The sequence below is a fragment of the Sander vitreus genome, chromosome 15 (genome assembly GCF_031162955.1).
Source record: "Sander vitreus isolate 19-12246 chromosome 15, sanVit1, whole genome shotgun sequence".
Classification (NCBI taxonomy): domain Eukaryota; kingdom Metazoa; phylum Chordata; class Actinopteri; order Perciformes; family Percidae; genus Sander; species Sander vitreus.
Window position 1 is genome coordinate 28,402,511 of NC_135869.1, and position 14,387 is coordinate 28,416,897.

Genomic DNA, 14,387 nt, shown 5'->3' on the forward strand with positions numbered 1-14,387 from the left:
CCCTTCACCATACCCCCCCATCATCACATACCCTTCACCATACCCCCACATCATCACATACCCTTCACCATACCCCCACATCATCACATACCCTTCACCATACCCCCACATCATCACATACCCTTCACCATACCCCCCACATCATCACATACCCTTCACCATACCCCCCCATCATCACATACCCTTCACCATACCTAGAGATTAACATGGGGTACTTTCCATAAAATCATCTCTCAATGCAAATCAAACAGCTGTTAGACTAACTGAAAGTGTATATATATATATATATATAGACCAAATACAATGTACAAAGATACAGGTAAACCCGTCCTTATAATAAATCCATGGGTGAAACAACTTTAGCACACAGATTAAAAAATAATTTATGGCCGTTGCTGGGAACGAGACGTCACATCCGGTCTCGCTACTACTTTTTTCATTTTAATTTATTGACAAAATGCAATATATAAAAAAACAGGTAAAGCTGTTATAATAAATCCATATGTAAAAGTACAACAACAAACATCAGCACACTAATAATAATAATAATTTTAAAAAAAAGATCGTCTGTTGGGAACTCTACGTCACATCCGGTCTCTTTCGTGTCTATGATCAAGCATGGCGGACGCCGGTGTGGCGGAGACGCTCCTACGGCGGATTGAGAAGGCGGACGGCGGCGTGGACAGCCTCGAAGTGGCGAGCAGCCTCGGGGTGGACCACCAGGGCGTCGTCGGAGCCGTGAAGAGCCTTCAGGCTCTCGGAGACGTGAGTTTCACCGGGCAAAGGGCCAACGGAAGTCACAATGCCCCCGTCAACACTGTTCATTCAGCGTGACTGACGCAATAACGTCACATTTTAAAGAGACGAGAACTGTCAAACATGTTCATTAAAGTCAATACAACACAGTCCAGTTAGTTAGATAGTTAGTTAGGATGCATATTCACACTCAAATCATTTTACAGTCGTGTTTGTTCCCCGCTGTCCAGTTAATCTCAGCCGAGCTGCGCTCCTCCAAGCACTGGGAGCTGTCGGAAGAGGGCACGGAGATAGCCGAGCAGGGCAGCCATGAAGCCCGAGTGTTCAGCTCCATCCCGCTGGACGGTCTGGCTCAGAGTGAGCTCATGGTGAGTGCTACAGTGGGGGGGTACACACATCACCTGCAGGGCTGCAGGGCTGAAACCTGGGGTGTAGTGTAATGTATTGTAGTGGGTATACTGTACTGGACTGAATCCATATCAGTCATATATGGGCCTAGTTGGGGGTCTGGGTGTTTCCTGTATTCTGACACACTTTTATGCACCACTTAAAGGTGGAAATCCCTTTATTTCTCCTATGTGAAGAAGAAAAACAACATAGACACACTTTCACTCATCATATTCAAACAACAATGTCATCATAAAGAGAAATCTGGGAGGATGTAAGTGTTCAGATAAGGAGGAAGTAGTCCTAATACTGCTTCATAAATAAAAAAATGCCAGCGCATCCAACGCCTGATATATAGGCGAGCAAATAATAACCGTAAACCGACTATTAATTCCGTTCTCTTAATGCAGTGTAACTACTGTAGCATGTAAACAATGCACCTCAAATACACACGTGAGCGAGGGCGTTCAACACTCGCCATTATATCGAATCAATGGCCACGTGCAACCTAGCTAGCAACAACGAAATCACCAGCTAACAATGAACCTTTTCTTTCTCTACCTTCTCCGCCGGGTGGCGCCCGTGCCTGCTCGCGGTGTGAAGCACGCCGTCCACGCTGTTCTCCAACATGGACTCTAACAGTCACTGCTTATAGACGGTTCCCCCTGTTTTCATGCAGAAGTTCAGTTTGGATGTGAAAAGAAGGAAATGGTTCTTCACATCGCACTTTAGACGTGTGTTAATGTCCCACACCAGGACTCATTTATATAGTTCTGTTATATAGCCATCGATTATCTGTTCAAAAAATGTTCTACGCAAAATGTTCTATTAAAGAAGAGAGAAAATAAATATTTGTGTGCTGTAAAATGGCAGCAGGTCAAACTCTAGATGTAACTGAAGCTGTGAGTTGTTAGTCAGAGGTTAAAAGGTCTTTCAAGTAAACTATGCATGGAGACGTTAACATCCCCAAAAAAGGCTAAATCCATATCAGTCATTTTACTGTGCGCAAATCTAGGGAGGGTCCGGGGGCGTGCTCCATTTACAGCAGCTACGTGCACTATTTTTCATGTCATTTGATAACAGAATGCCTAAAAATGTCCACATCATTTGGTAAAATACATGCTAGTTGCCGAGGAGAAGCATCATCCTGTAGAGCTGACGTCCTGTTTCATATCTAACTGTTCTCCAACTGTCTTCATTCTGAAACCAAACAAACTAATGGTGAGGAGGACTAGTTTTCACTCCTGCTACCCAAAAAGAGCAACAATTGTCTGTTTATATTATTTTTCGGGGTTTTTTATGAATGAGAATTTCACGGTGTTGTTGGTGCACGTCTCGCATTCTCCAAATATAAGAAGGATGAAAAGAATATAAACAATATAAGTATAAACATATACACACAGTATGTATTAATAACGAATGTTATAATATAATAATAATATAAATAATAAAAGTGACATTCAGAGCTGCTGCCCCTGAAGCTACCACCTGCAGAAAATGAAGTGTTTGTTATGGTCAAATGTTCAGTTTTGCTCAAAAGTGGAGATCTCACACCCCCCCCTCCTAATGTTCTACCCTTGGTTGTACCTCTGTGTTTGTCCCCGTGCAGAAACTGTCCTTTGGGAAGATCGGCTTCAGCAAGGCGATGTCCAACAAGTGGATCAAACTGGACAAGGCCCACGAGGGCGGCCCGAAGATATTCAGGACTGTATGTGTTAACGTTTATAATAACTCTAATACCTCTTTTGCGTAGGCCCAGTTCTGAATGTGTTATGGTTCTGTGTCGGCCCCCAGGTGGACAGCATACAGGACCAGGTCAGAGAGAAGCTGCTTCTGGTCCAGAAAGGCAACTCCTCTCAGCTGGAAGAGAGAGACAGGACTGAGCTGAAGAAGAGAAAGCTGCTCTCTGAAGTGTAAGTACCTCAGTCTGCCAGTAGGTGGCAGTATACAGTTAGTTTGGGCTAAGTGGTTGCCTTCCACAAGGCTGGAAGAAGTATTCAGATCCTTTACTCAAGTAAAAGTACTAATACCACGCCAAAAATACTCTGTTACAAGTAAAAGTCCTGCATTGAAAATCTTCAGTATCTTCAGTAAAGGATCCACACACACACACACACACAGAGACACACACACACACACACACACACAGAGACACACACACACAACATGTGGTACTAAAGTACAGTACTGGAGTAAATGTACTTAGTTACATTCCACCGCTGCGTTAATGTAACCCTAAGCAGCGATGCTTGTGTATGAGGTTGGGATCATGTTTGAAATGGCAGCTAACCAAACGGTGGAACAGAGAAGTCCTAGTAATGGTTGTGAAGCATGGTGCTCCTGTTCCAGTTCTCCTTCTGCATCTCGTGATTAAACCCAGGTTTCCCAGAAATCTGGGATTACTTATTGCATAGTAGGGGTGGCGAAAAAATGGATACAGCATAGTATCACAATATTTTTCGTGGCAATACTGTATTGATACACAGACGCCAAGTATGGATCTATTATTATATACGTGTTGGTCAGTTTGTCTGCTTGATAATCCCATTTTGTAGTGAGATGAACAAACAGAAATGTATCTTTTTAGATCAAACGGATGTGGACAAAGTTTCCTTTTGGGGACATTAGAAGTTGGAAAAAAGGTTATAAACTGTAATATATCGCAGAATATTCATTTCATTTATTATACCGGAAAATGTAAGAGCAACTATTACGTTACAATAAACGGGCCTGACTCAGTTTACAAACTGGTTTACAGCAGGTTCCTGTTCTGCAGCAACATAGAACAATGAACACATTTATACAGGACATTATTATTGACTAAACAGATGCAAACAAAACATTAAATACGGAAAACATTTTAAACATATTGCAATGTTTCAAATCGCAATAATATCGTATCGTGACACAAGTGTCGTGATATCGTATCGTGACACAAGTGTCGTGATATCGTATCGTGACACAAGTGTCGTGATATCGTATCGTGACACGAGTGTCGATGATGATCGTATCGTGACACGAGTGTCGTGATGATATTGTATCGCGACGTGAGTGTCGTGATATCGTATCGTGACATAAGTGTCATGATGATATTGTATCGCGACATGAGTGTCGTGATGATATCGTATCGTGATGATATCGTATCGTGACACGAGTGTCGTGATATCGCATCGTGACACGAGCGTCGTGATATCGCATCGTGACACGAGCGTCGTGATATCGCATCGTGACATGAGCGTCGTGATGATATCGTATCGTGACATGAGTCTCGTGATGGTATCGTGACACGAGTCTCGTGATGATATCATATCGTGACACGAGTGTCGTGATATCGTATCGTGACACGAGTCTCGTGATATCATATCGTGACACGAGTGTCGTGATGATATCGTGACATGAGTGTCGTGATGATATTGTATCGTGACACGAGTGTCGTGATGATATCGTATCGTGACATGAGTGTCGTGATATCGTATCGTGACACGAGTCTCGTGATGATATCGCATGACACGAGCTGATGATATCGCGACACGAGTGTCGCGGATATCGCATCGTGACATGAGCGTCGTGATGATATCGCATCGTGATGATATCGTGACACGAGCGTCGTGATATCGTATCGTGACACGAGTGTCGTGATGATATCGTGACACGAGTCTCGTGATATCGTATCGTGACACGAGTGTCGTGATGATATCGTGACATGAGTCTCGTGATGATATCGCGGACACGAGTGTCGTGATGATATCGATCGGGACACGAGTGTCGCGGATGATATCGTGACACGAGTGTCGTGATGATATCGTGACATGAGTGTCGTGATGATATCGTGACATGAGTGTCGTGATGATATCGTATCGTGACATGAGTGTCGTGATGATATCGTATCGTGACATGAGTGTCGTGATGATATCGCATCGTGACATGAGTGTCGTGATATCGCATCGTGACATAAGCCTCGTGATATCGTATCGTGACATGAGTCTCGTGATATCGTATCGTGACACGAGTCTCGTGATATCGTATCGTGACACGAGTGTCGTGATGATATCGTATCGTGACACGAGTGTCGTGATGATATCGTATCGTGACATGAGTGTCGTGATGATATGGTATCGTGAGGCCCCCCTACTCTGTAGTGGAACTGGGTTTCGGTACCCAACCCCTGAATCTTTGCGGGTGTTTGGAGTGATCTTTGTGTGTGTGTTCAGGACGGTGAAGTCGTACTGGATCACTAAGGGCAGCTCCTTCAGCACCACCATCACCAAACAGGAGACGGAGCTCACTCCCGACATGATTGCCAAGTGAGTACACCCACTACTTCAATTCAGTTTTATTACATTTTATGTAGTGTCAAATCCTTGGCTCAGTGGTTGCCTTCCACAAGCGCTGGAAGAAGTATTCAGATCCTTTACTCAAGTAAAAGTACTAATACCACGCCAAAAATACTCTGTTACAAGTAAAAGTCCTGCATTGAAAATCTTCAGTTAAAGTGTGTAAGTATCATCAGAAAAATGTACTTAAAGTATTCAAAGTAAAAGTACTCAATTCCTCCTATTTTAGAAAGTGTAAAGGATCCAAACAGTTATGTGTTTAATGGTCTACACAGACACACACACACACACACACACACAGACAGACACACACACACACAGACAGACAGACACACACACACACAGACACACACACACACACACACACACACACACACACACAGACAGACAGACAGTTGTGTGTTTAATGGTCTACGCAGACACACACAGACACACACACACACACACAGACACACACAGACAGACAGACAGACAGACACACACACACACACACACACAGACACACACACACACACACACAGACACACACACACACACACACACACACACACACACACACACACACACACACACACACACACACACACACACAGACACACACACACACACAGACACACACACACAGACACACACACACACACACACACACACACACAGACACACACACACACACACACACAGACACACACACACACACAGACAGCTGTGTGTTTAATGAGTCTACAGACACACACACACACACACACACACACACACACACACACACACACAGCACACACAGACACACACACACACACAGACACACACACACACACACACACACACACACACACACACACGACACACAGACACAGACACACACACACATAGACACACACACACACACACACACACATAGACACACACACACACACACACACAGCACACACACAGACACACACACACACACACACACACACACACACACACACACACACACACACACACACACACAGCAGACACACACACACACACACACACACAGACAGCTGTGTGTTTAATGGTCTACACACACACACACAGACACACACATGGACTACACACACTACACGACACACACACAGACACACACACACACACACACAGCTGTGTACAGCCAGTCTACACGGGACACACAGACACACACAGACACAGACCCACAGACACACACACACAGACACACACACACACACACACACACACACACACACACACACACACACACACACACACACACACACACACACACACACACACACAGACAGACAGTTGTGTGTTTAATGGTCTACACACACACACACAGACAGTTGTGTGTTTAATGGTCTACACAGACACACACACACACACACACACACACACAGACCCACACACACACACACACACACACACACACACACACACACACACACACACAGACCCACAGACACACACACACACACACACACACAGACAGTTGTGTGTTTAATGGTCTACACAGACACACACACACACACACACAGACAGTTGTGTGTTTAATGGTCTACACAGACACACACACACACACACACACACAGACAGTTGTGTGTTTAATGGTCTACACAGACACACACAGACACACACGGACAAATCCTAACAGACGTTATCTCAGATCTTTTTTATTTAAAGTGCCCATATTATGAAAAAAAATCACTTTTCGTCGTTTTAGGTTTCAGTACCCAACTACTGAAACACCAGAGCTGTGTGAAAGCGAGGTGGAAACGTAGTAGAAGATATTTGTTTTCAGACCAAAACGTAGCAATGTAAACGTAGCCTACGTTGAAGACTGTTGCCTCAGAGACTCAAGGAACCACAAGTAACTCTGCCTGCTACTTATTTAGTCCAAGTGTAAGTATTTTTTAATGTTGTTTGCTGACCACAGCTAGACAACGTGTCCCGTCTGCTCTGCTCCGTCTGTCAGTGACGGTGTGCGGGACCTCAGACCTGGGACACAGAGAAACCTCCAGCCCATAAAAGGGGACAAGTCCAAAGATGTGGGCTTTGTCCTAAAGGCAGGGCAGGACAAAATGATGTAACAGAAGCAAACCATTCATTGGAAACTGAGATGTTGGCCACGTAAGAATGAGTTGTGCAGGGTGTCTGCAAGTCCTGGGAAAATGTTTAATATCTCCGAAATTCTGTTCTTAAAATCAAAGGTTCTTCATGGTTTTCTTAAACATTATCTTTCTCTCTTATTTGATAAGAAATTAAAGCAGTCATGCAAACGTACAGCTGTTTCTGCAGGGTCTTAAAAAGTCATAATCTTGATTATTTTTGGTCAATACTGAAACCATGATTATTTGACTCAGTACTCACTGACTTTTGGAAAGATGTTTGCAGTTATTTAAGTAAAAAAACAGTGCAACAGTTCAACAAATCAACAGTGAATACACCTTGAACTGTGACGTTTCCCGTCATACTTTTCCCGTTTGAACATTTTCTTTCATTCAGAACACGACAAACGAAGACTTTACGTGCAAAACGTAAAATAATCGTGTTTGTCGATTACTGTTTTTGTGATCATTTGGAGCCGAAATCGTAATCGTGGTTACAATTTTGATTAATTGCACAGCCTTACTATTCATCAGAGTTTCCAGAGCCCCTGGTGATACTTGGAGCAAAGTCTCATGTTGTGTCGAGCCTTCTTAGTGGTCTATAAACAGATATTTTGAGGCTAGCATCGTAGCGTCCCTAGCACTCCCATTCAAAAGGCCATTTGACCCAAAAACCAGAATACGGTACATCTTAAAAGTGGCGTTTCCGTCCTAAATATACTTTTAAATGAAAGTCTGACTCTGGTACATTTTAGAAAAAGACCCTAGGTTGCATTTTGGCGAGAGTTAGGCTTTAAAGGCCATAATGGCCACATGAAAAATCGTATATATCAGCCCGCGTCTCATGTTCCAATCATTGGTTTGCGGTCATCAGGGCAGGTTATTGTCCAACCAATCAGAGCTCCCTGGGGATGCTGATCTCCCTGACGTCCCCGTGCGACCCCGTGCTGTTGGCAAAGCCCAGAGAGCCATGGCCTACCTCATGGTCAGGTACATTCACAGAAAGACCCTAGGTTGCATTTTGGCGAGAGTTACACTTTACATTTGACTTGGTGAAACCTGCAGAAACCCTGTTTTGATTTTGAATATTTCTTTCCATTGACAAAACTGGCAGTATTTTCCATTTAACATTGCCGTACAAAAATGTCAATGTCTATCTGTATTCTAAAGAAAACCTTTGGGCACCTTGAAATAGTCACTGTTTCTGTGAGATACCTCTAAATAAAAAGCATAAATATAAGATAAAAAGCTCATACTGCAGCTTATACTGTTTTCATGCTGAGGATGAGGCATTAAAATACCAGCAGAATGAAAAGGTTAGCATGAAATCATATCCGAGAGGGGGATTAAGCTAAAAGCAGTGTCCAGATGTTCCCAAATGTAGTTTAAATTATTGCTGCTTTTAGTTCTCTGTGCAGATTGTGTACAGCGTAAATCTGATGCTCTGCAGCATTAAAACGAGCCTCAAAAGACTCGGGACAAATATTCTGTATTGTTGAAAACCTCCTGGCTATAAAGACGGAGGAACGCTGTAGTTCATTGAAACAGAAGTCAAAGCTGCAGTCACTCCTTTCTCTTCTCTTAAAGGGAAGACATTACTTCATGCACAAAGTGCCAAAGCGGTACTTTTTAAGAAAGTTAGAAAAAGAAGGGAACTAAACAACAGGCTTGTTTATTGCTAAGGCCATATGGTAACAATTAAATCATGTAATAATAATGTAATAACAATAACTTATTGCACCAGTAAATTGCTGTTGAACGACAAAAACAAGCACTGTCGTGGAAGTTTCTTATGCAGCCAGAATGTATTTTAAAAAGTACAAGATGAAACAAATAAAGACTGCCGTATTTTCCGGACTTTAGTCGCACTGGACTATAAGTCGCATTTATTTAGACATTTATTTCACAAAATCCAAGACCAAGAACAGACATTTAATCTGGAAAGGAGAGTTATTAAACTACCCAACAGCCCCCAGAACAAGGGGCTGAATACGGTAGGTGTCCTCTACGTTAACGTAACACATTAACAGTTATTAAACTCCCCAACAGCCCCCAGAACAAGGGGCTGAATACGGTAGGTGTCCTCTATGTTAACGTAACGTAGCTGCTCTGTTGACGAGCCTCTCCCAGCAGCACGTTGTTCAAGCACCCCATCTGTGGACTCCTTCCTCCAGCTCTGGCCGTCTGGATTTCAGCGCGACTAGCTTTCTTTGTTTTCTTCATTGCAGTAAGACTAACCTTTTCTCCAGTCCTTCACAAGTTTCTCTCTCACTCCAAACTCTCCTTCTGCTGCTCGATGACCGGTTTCGGCTGCGTGTTTTACTACCTGCAGTCTCCTGCAGCTTCTTTTTCTTTCTCAGTTGTCTTTAGGAGCAGCATATAGTCCTCACAAGCCTAGAGCGCCTCGCGGCTGTAGACGGTAATGTTTTCAGCATGAAATAACATTTAAAACATGTTACATTATATACATTTTGATATATAAGTCACACCTGACTATAAGTCGCAGGACCAGCCAAAGCATGAAGAAAAGTGAGACTTATAGTCCGGAAAATACGGTACTTACAATGAAAACCAAAGTTTGGTCTATGAGTATTTAATTATATATTTGCAAATACAGAGAACACGGTTTCGCCAGTACAATCAGCACATGAGGAAAGCGTCTTCTGGCAAGCAGGAATCAGTACAAGTACAGTAGTACAGTACCTCCCCTCCTGAAGCTTCTACGCAGGAGCAAACAGTTAAACAAAACACCATAAACAGTCCGAAATATCTTTACGACCTTGCCTTTTGCTCCGGTTTTAACACAAGACATAACAGCTGTTAATCACAGCTGCCAGAGACGGGAAGAATGTGTCTGCGAGACCCAGTTCACACTGTTTACGGTTACCAATTTGTTTATTTATTATCTCCTGAAGTCTAAAGACAGAAGGCTGAAAGAGGCCCCCAAAAAGAAAATACCTCAAGTGTCTCCAAGGTTTTACGATTTCAGCTGTTGCACATTGAGAATCTTCTAAGTTAAACACAAATGTAGCAGAATAATTCAAGTCGTAGTTACCATTACAGCACCAGATGGGAAAAGGGTATTTTACAATAACTTTGAATGCACTGCAAGGCTACCAGTTTCAAGTGAACGCACCGTTTGTGTTTTTTTAGACAACGGCAGCTGCAGACTGCTTAATGTCCCGCTGTTGGATCCTCTCCAGTGAAATACAGAGACACTTTACACCATTTAGCTGTCAGCATTTTAACCGTGTTTAATCCAGCAGCTAGCTAACGGTAGGCTAACGTTACCTGCTGTGTTAACTAGCATGACATACGGCGATGTTTCTGTTGCCTGTAGAGTCCGTTTCGGGTGCATCAGAGAGCAGCGCAGGCATATCAGTGGCACCTTTAGCTCCTGCATTCCTGAAGTCCTTACAACTCACTTGAAAATGTGGCAATGCAATAATAACTACACATAACAACATCATAAACAATAATATCTAAAAATCGTAAGACAAAAAACTAAACATACACTATCATTTCATGACACAACTCATTAATCTTGACTTACCGGTCATTAAGGCATTAGTGCTGTATTAGCACGGCGTCTCGGTACCCAACCCTAGTCATTACTTAGTTCCTCATGGGGACGACAGAAACTACACACTGTAGCTTTAACTTGAAGAATCCTGTGGGGACCCTGAACGCTGTTATTGTTTGTGTTGTCTGTTTAATTGTAGCACTAACTTGGTTCTACTGCACGCTGACGAGGCTGCCTGCAGATGTGTCTGCAGACATTTTTTTGTTAGTCGGCCTCACGAGCACAGTCGTCGGCCAATTATCTCAAAATGGCATTAATCGGTCTGTCACTTCTTATGTTGCGTTGCAGTGGCAGCTGGAAGGAGAAGAAGTTTAAGCCGTACAACTTTGAGGCGATGGGCGTGGCCCCTGACTGCGGCCATCTGCACCCGCTGATGAAAGTGCGAACGCAGTTCAGGCAGATCTTCCTCGAGATGGGGTGAGTGGCTGTAAACATGGCAGCTGAAATTAAACATTTCACACACCCATAAAAACTTAAAGGTCCCATGACATGGTGCTCTTTGGATGCTTTTATATAGACCTTAGTGGTCCTCTAATACTGTATCTGAAGTCTCTTTATATAGACCTTAGTGGTCCCCTAATACTGTATCTGAAGTCTCTTTTATATAGACCTTAGTGATCCCCTAATACTGTATCTGAAGTCTCTTTTATATAGACCTTAGTGATCCCCTAATACTGTATCTGAAGTCTCTTTTATATAGACCTTAGTGATCCCCTAATACTGTATCTGAAGTCTCTTTTATATAGACCTTAGTGGTCCCCTAATACTGTATCTGAAGTCTCTTTTATATAGACCTTAGTGGTCCCCTAATACTGTATCTGAAGTCTCTTTTATATAGACCTTAGTGGTCCCCCCTAATACTGTATCTGAAGTCTCTTTTATATAGGCCTTAGTGGTCCCCTAATACTGTATCTGAAGTCTCTTTTATATAGGCCTTAGTGGTCCCCTAATACTGTATCTGAAGTCTCTTTTATATAGACCTTAGTGGTCCCCTAATACTGTATCTGAAGTCTCTTTTATATAGACCTTTAGTGGTCCCCTAATACTGTATCTGAAGTCTCTTTTATATAGGCCTTAGTGGTCCCCTAATACTGTATCTGAAGTCTCTTTTATATAGACCTTAGTGGTCCCCCTAATACTGTATCTGAAGTCTCTTTTATATAGACCTTAGTGGTCCCCTAATACTGTATCTGAAGTCTCTTTTATATAGACCTTAGTGGTCCCCCTAATACTGTATCTGAAGTCTCTTTTATATAGACCTTAGTGGTCCCCTAATACTGTATCTGAAGTCTCTTTTATATAGACCTTAGTGGTCCCCTAATACTGTATCTGAAGTCTCTTTTATATAGACCTTAGTGGTCCCCTAATACTGTATCTGAAGTCTCTTTTATATAGACCTTAGTGGTCCCTAATACTGTATCTGAAGTCTCTTATATAGGCCTTAGTGGTAACCTTTCCCCTTATGACGTCATAAAGGGAAGACTCCTGATTGGCCCATCTGAGCTTTCATTTTCTCAAAGGCAGAGCAGGATACCCAGGGCTCGGTTTACACCTATCACCATTTCTAGCCACTGGGGGGACCACAGGCAGGCTGGGGGGAACTCATATTAATGTTAAAAAAACCTCAAAGTGACATTTTCATGCCACGGGACCTTTATCAAAACCCCCACACATACAGTAAGTAACCCTCTGCTTGCTGTAGCTTCACAGAGATGCCGACCAACAACTTCATAGAGAGCTCTTTCTGGAACTTTGACTCGCTGTTCCAGCCACAGCAGCACCCGGCCAGAGACGCACACGATACCTTCTTCCTGTCCGGTGAGGCCGGTTTCTCTCTCTTACTCCCGTCCCACCTAGTCGTCACTTTTTTAGTTTTTTTTTAATAAAATACAAAACATACAATTCACAACATCTAACACAACCTCCCTTTGTCATCACCACCTACCCAGACAAAAATCAAAAGATGATGCAGTAACTACAATATTCCAGACCATTCACCAAAATAGCAACAAAATAGACAGTTGAAGTAGTTGTGGTGAAGCAGGACGTAGCAGGACATAGCAGGGCACTGCAGAGCGTAGCAGGGTGTAGCAGGGTACTGCAGGACGTAGCAGGGCACTGTAGGGTGTAGCAGGGCACTGCAGAGCGTAGCAGGGTGTAGCAGGGCACTGTAGGGTGTAGCAGGGCACTGCAGAGCGTAGCAGGGTGTAGCAGGGTACTGCAGAGCGTAGCAGTGCGTAGCAGGACGTAGCAGGGTACTGCAGAGCGTAGCAGGGCACTGCAGGGCGTAGCAGGGTGTAGCAGGGCACTGCAGGGCGTAGCAGGGCATAGCAGGGTGTAACAGCACTGCAGAGCGTAGCAGGGTGTAACAGGGCACTGCAGGGCGTAGCAGGGCACTGCAGAGCGTAGCAGGACGTAGCAGGGTACTGCAGAGCGTAGCAGAGCGTAGCAGGACGTAGCAGGGTACTGCAGAGCGTAGCAGGACGTAGCAGGGTACTGCAGAGCGTAGCAGTGCGTAGCAGGACGTAGCAGGGTGTAGCAGGGCACGGAGCATGACCACGGCGACAGCTGCAACCATGATTTAGGTGCCATCCTAATCCAAGGAAAACTGCTGGTGAAAAGACATAAGGACTCTGGGTAATAAGCTCCCCAGAGCTGAGTTAGTAACAAGCATTTCTAGGACATGGATGCACACAGATGGAAAGAGAGAGGAGAGAGGAGCTGTAGATGACACAGTAACTACAATTTCCAAGACCATTTAACAAAACGGCAACAAAATAGACAATAAACCAAATAAACATGTATAAATGACACCACCATCAGCCCATCATACACGTCTCTCCCCAGCACAAAGCTTCTTAGGAGCCCTCCACAAAGTTCAGGTACTTTCTCCATTTTCTAGTCTAGACATCCAATCTAGCAAACCGGTTATATGACATAAAGCTTATAGTTACGCAGTGATGTTAAATTGTATTTTCTGTTTTATAAGTTTACATTTGGGCCACAAAAAATGTACTATTGGCCACCATATTTAGGGTCTTGGTGGCCTATGGGGCCAGTGCTTACAAATATTAGATTAGATTCAACTTTATTGTCATTGTGCAGAGTACAAAGACAATGAAATACAGTTTGCATCCAACCAAAAGTGCAATGTGATATTCAAGTATAGACAGGACAAGAGAGAGAGAGCAGTGTAGACAGTGTACAGCTGGTTAACAGAAGGTGGTTTAGAGTAATATA

The 14,387-nt window shown here is 43.5% G+C and overlaps 1 protein-coding gene and 1 non-coding gene across 2 annotated transcripts in view; both read left to right on the forward strand.

Annotated features, from left to right (window-relative positions):
- Positions 1 to 594: 594 nt before the first annotated feature.
- The window catches only part of farsa (phenylalanyl-tRNA synthetase subunit alpha), a 22,058-nt gene continuing 8,265 nt past the window's right edge, over positions 595 to 14,387 (forward strand). The window contains exons 1-7 of the mRNA XM_078269064.1: positions 595 to 765; positions 987 to 1,124; positions 2,753 to 2,851; positions 2,938 to 3,056; positions 5,355 to 5,447; positions 11,436 to 11,564; positions 12,850 to 12,965. Of these exons, the coding sequence (XP_078125190.1) occupies positions 619 to 765; positions 987 to 1,124; positions 2,753 to 2,851; positions 2,938 to 3,056; positions 5,355 to 5,447; positions 11,436 to 11,564; positions 12,850 to 12,965 (841 nt within the window). The 5' untranslated portion in view covers positions 595 to 618. The remainder of the gene's footprint in view (positions 766 to 986; positions 1,125 to 2,752; positions 2,852 to 2,937; positions 3,057 to 5,354; positions 5,448 to 11,435; positions 11,565 to 12,849; positions 12,966 to 14,387) is intronic.
- On the forward strand, positions 7,402 to 7,537 carry LOC144530856 (small Cajal body-specific RNA 11). Its single transcript, XR_013503160.1, has one exon.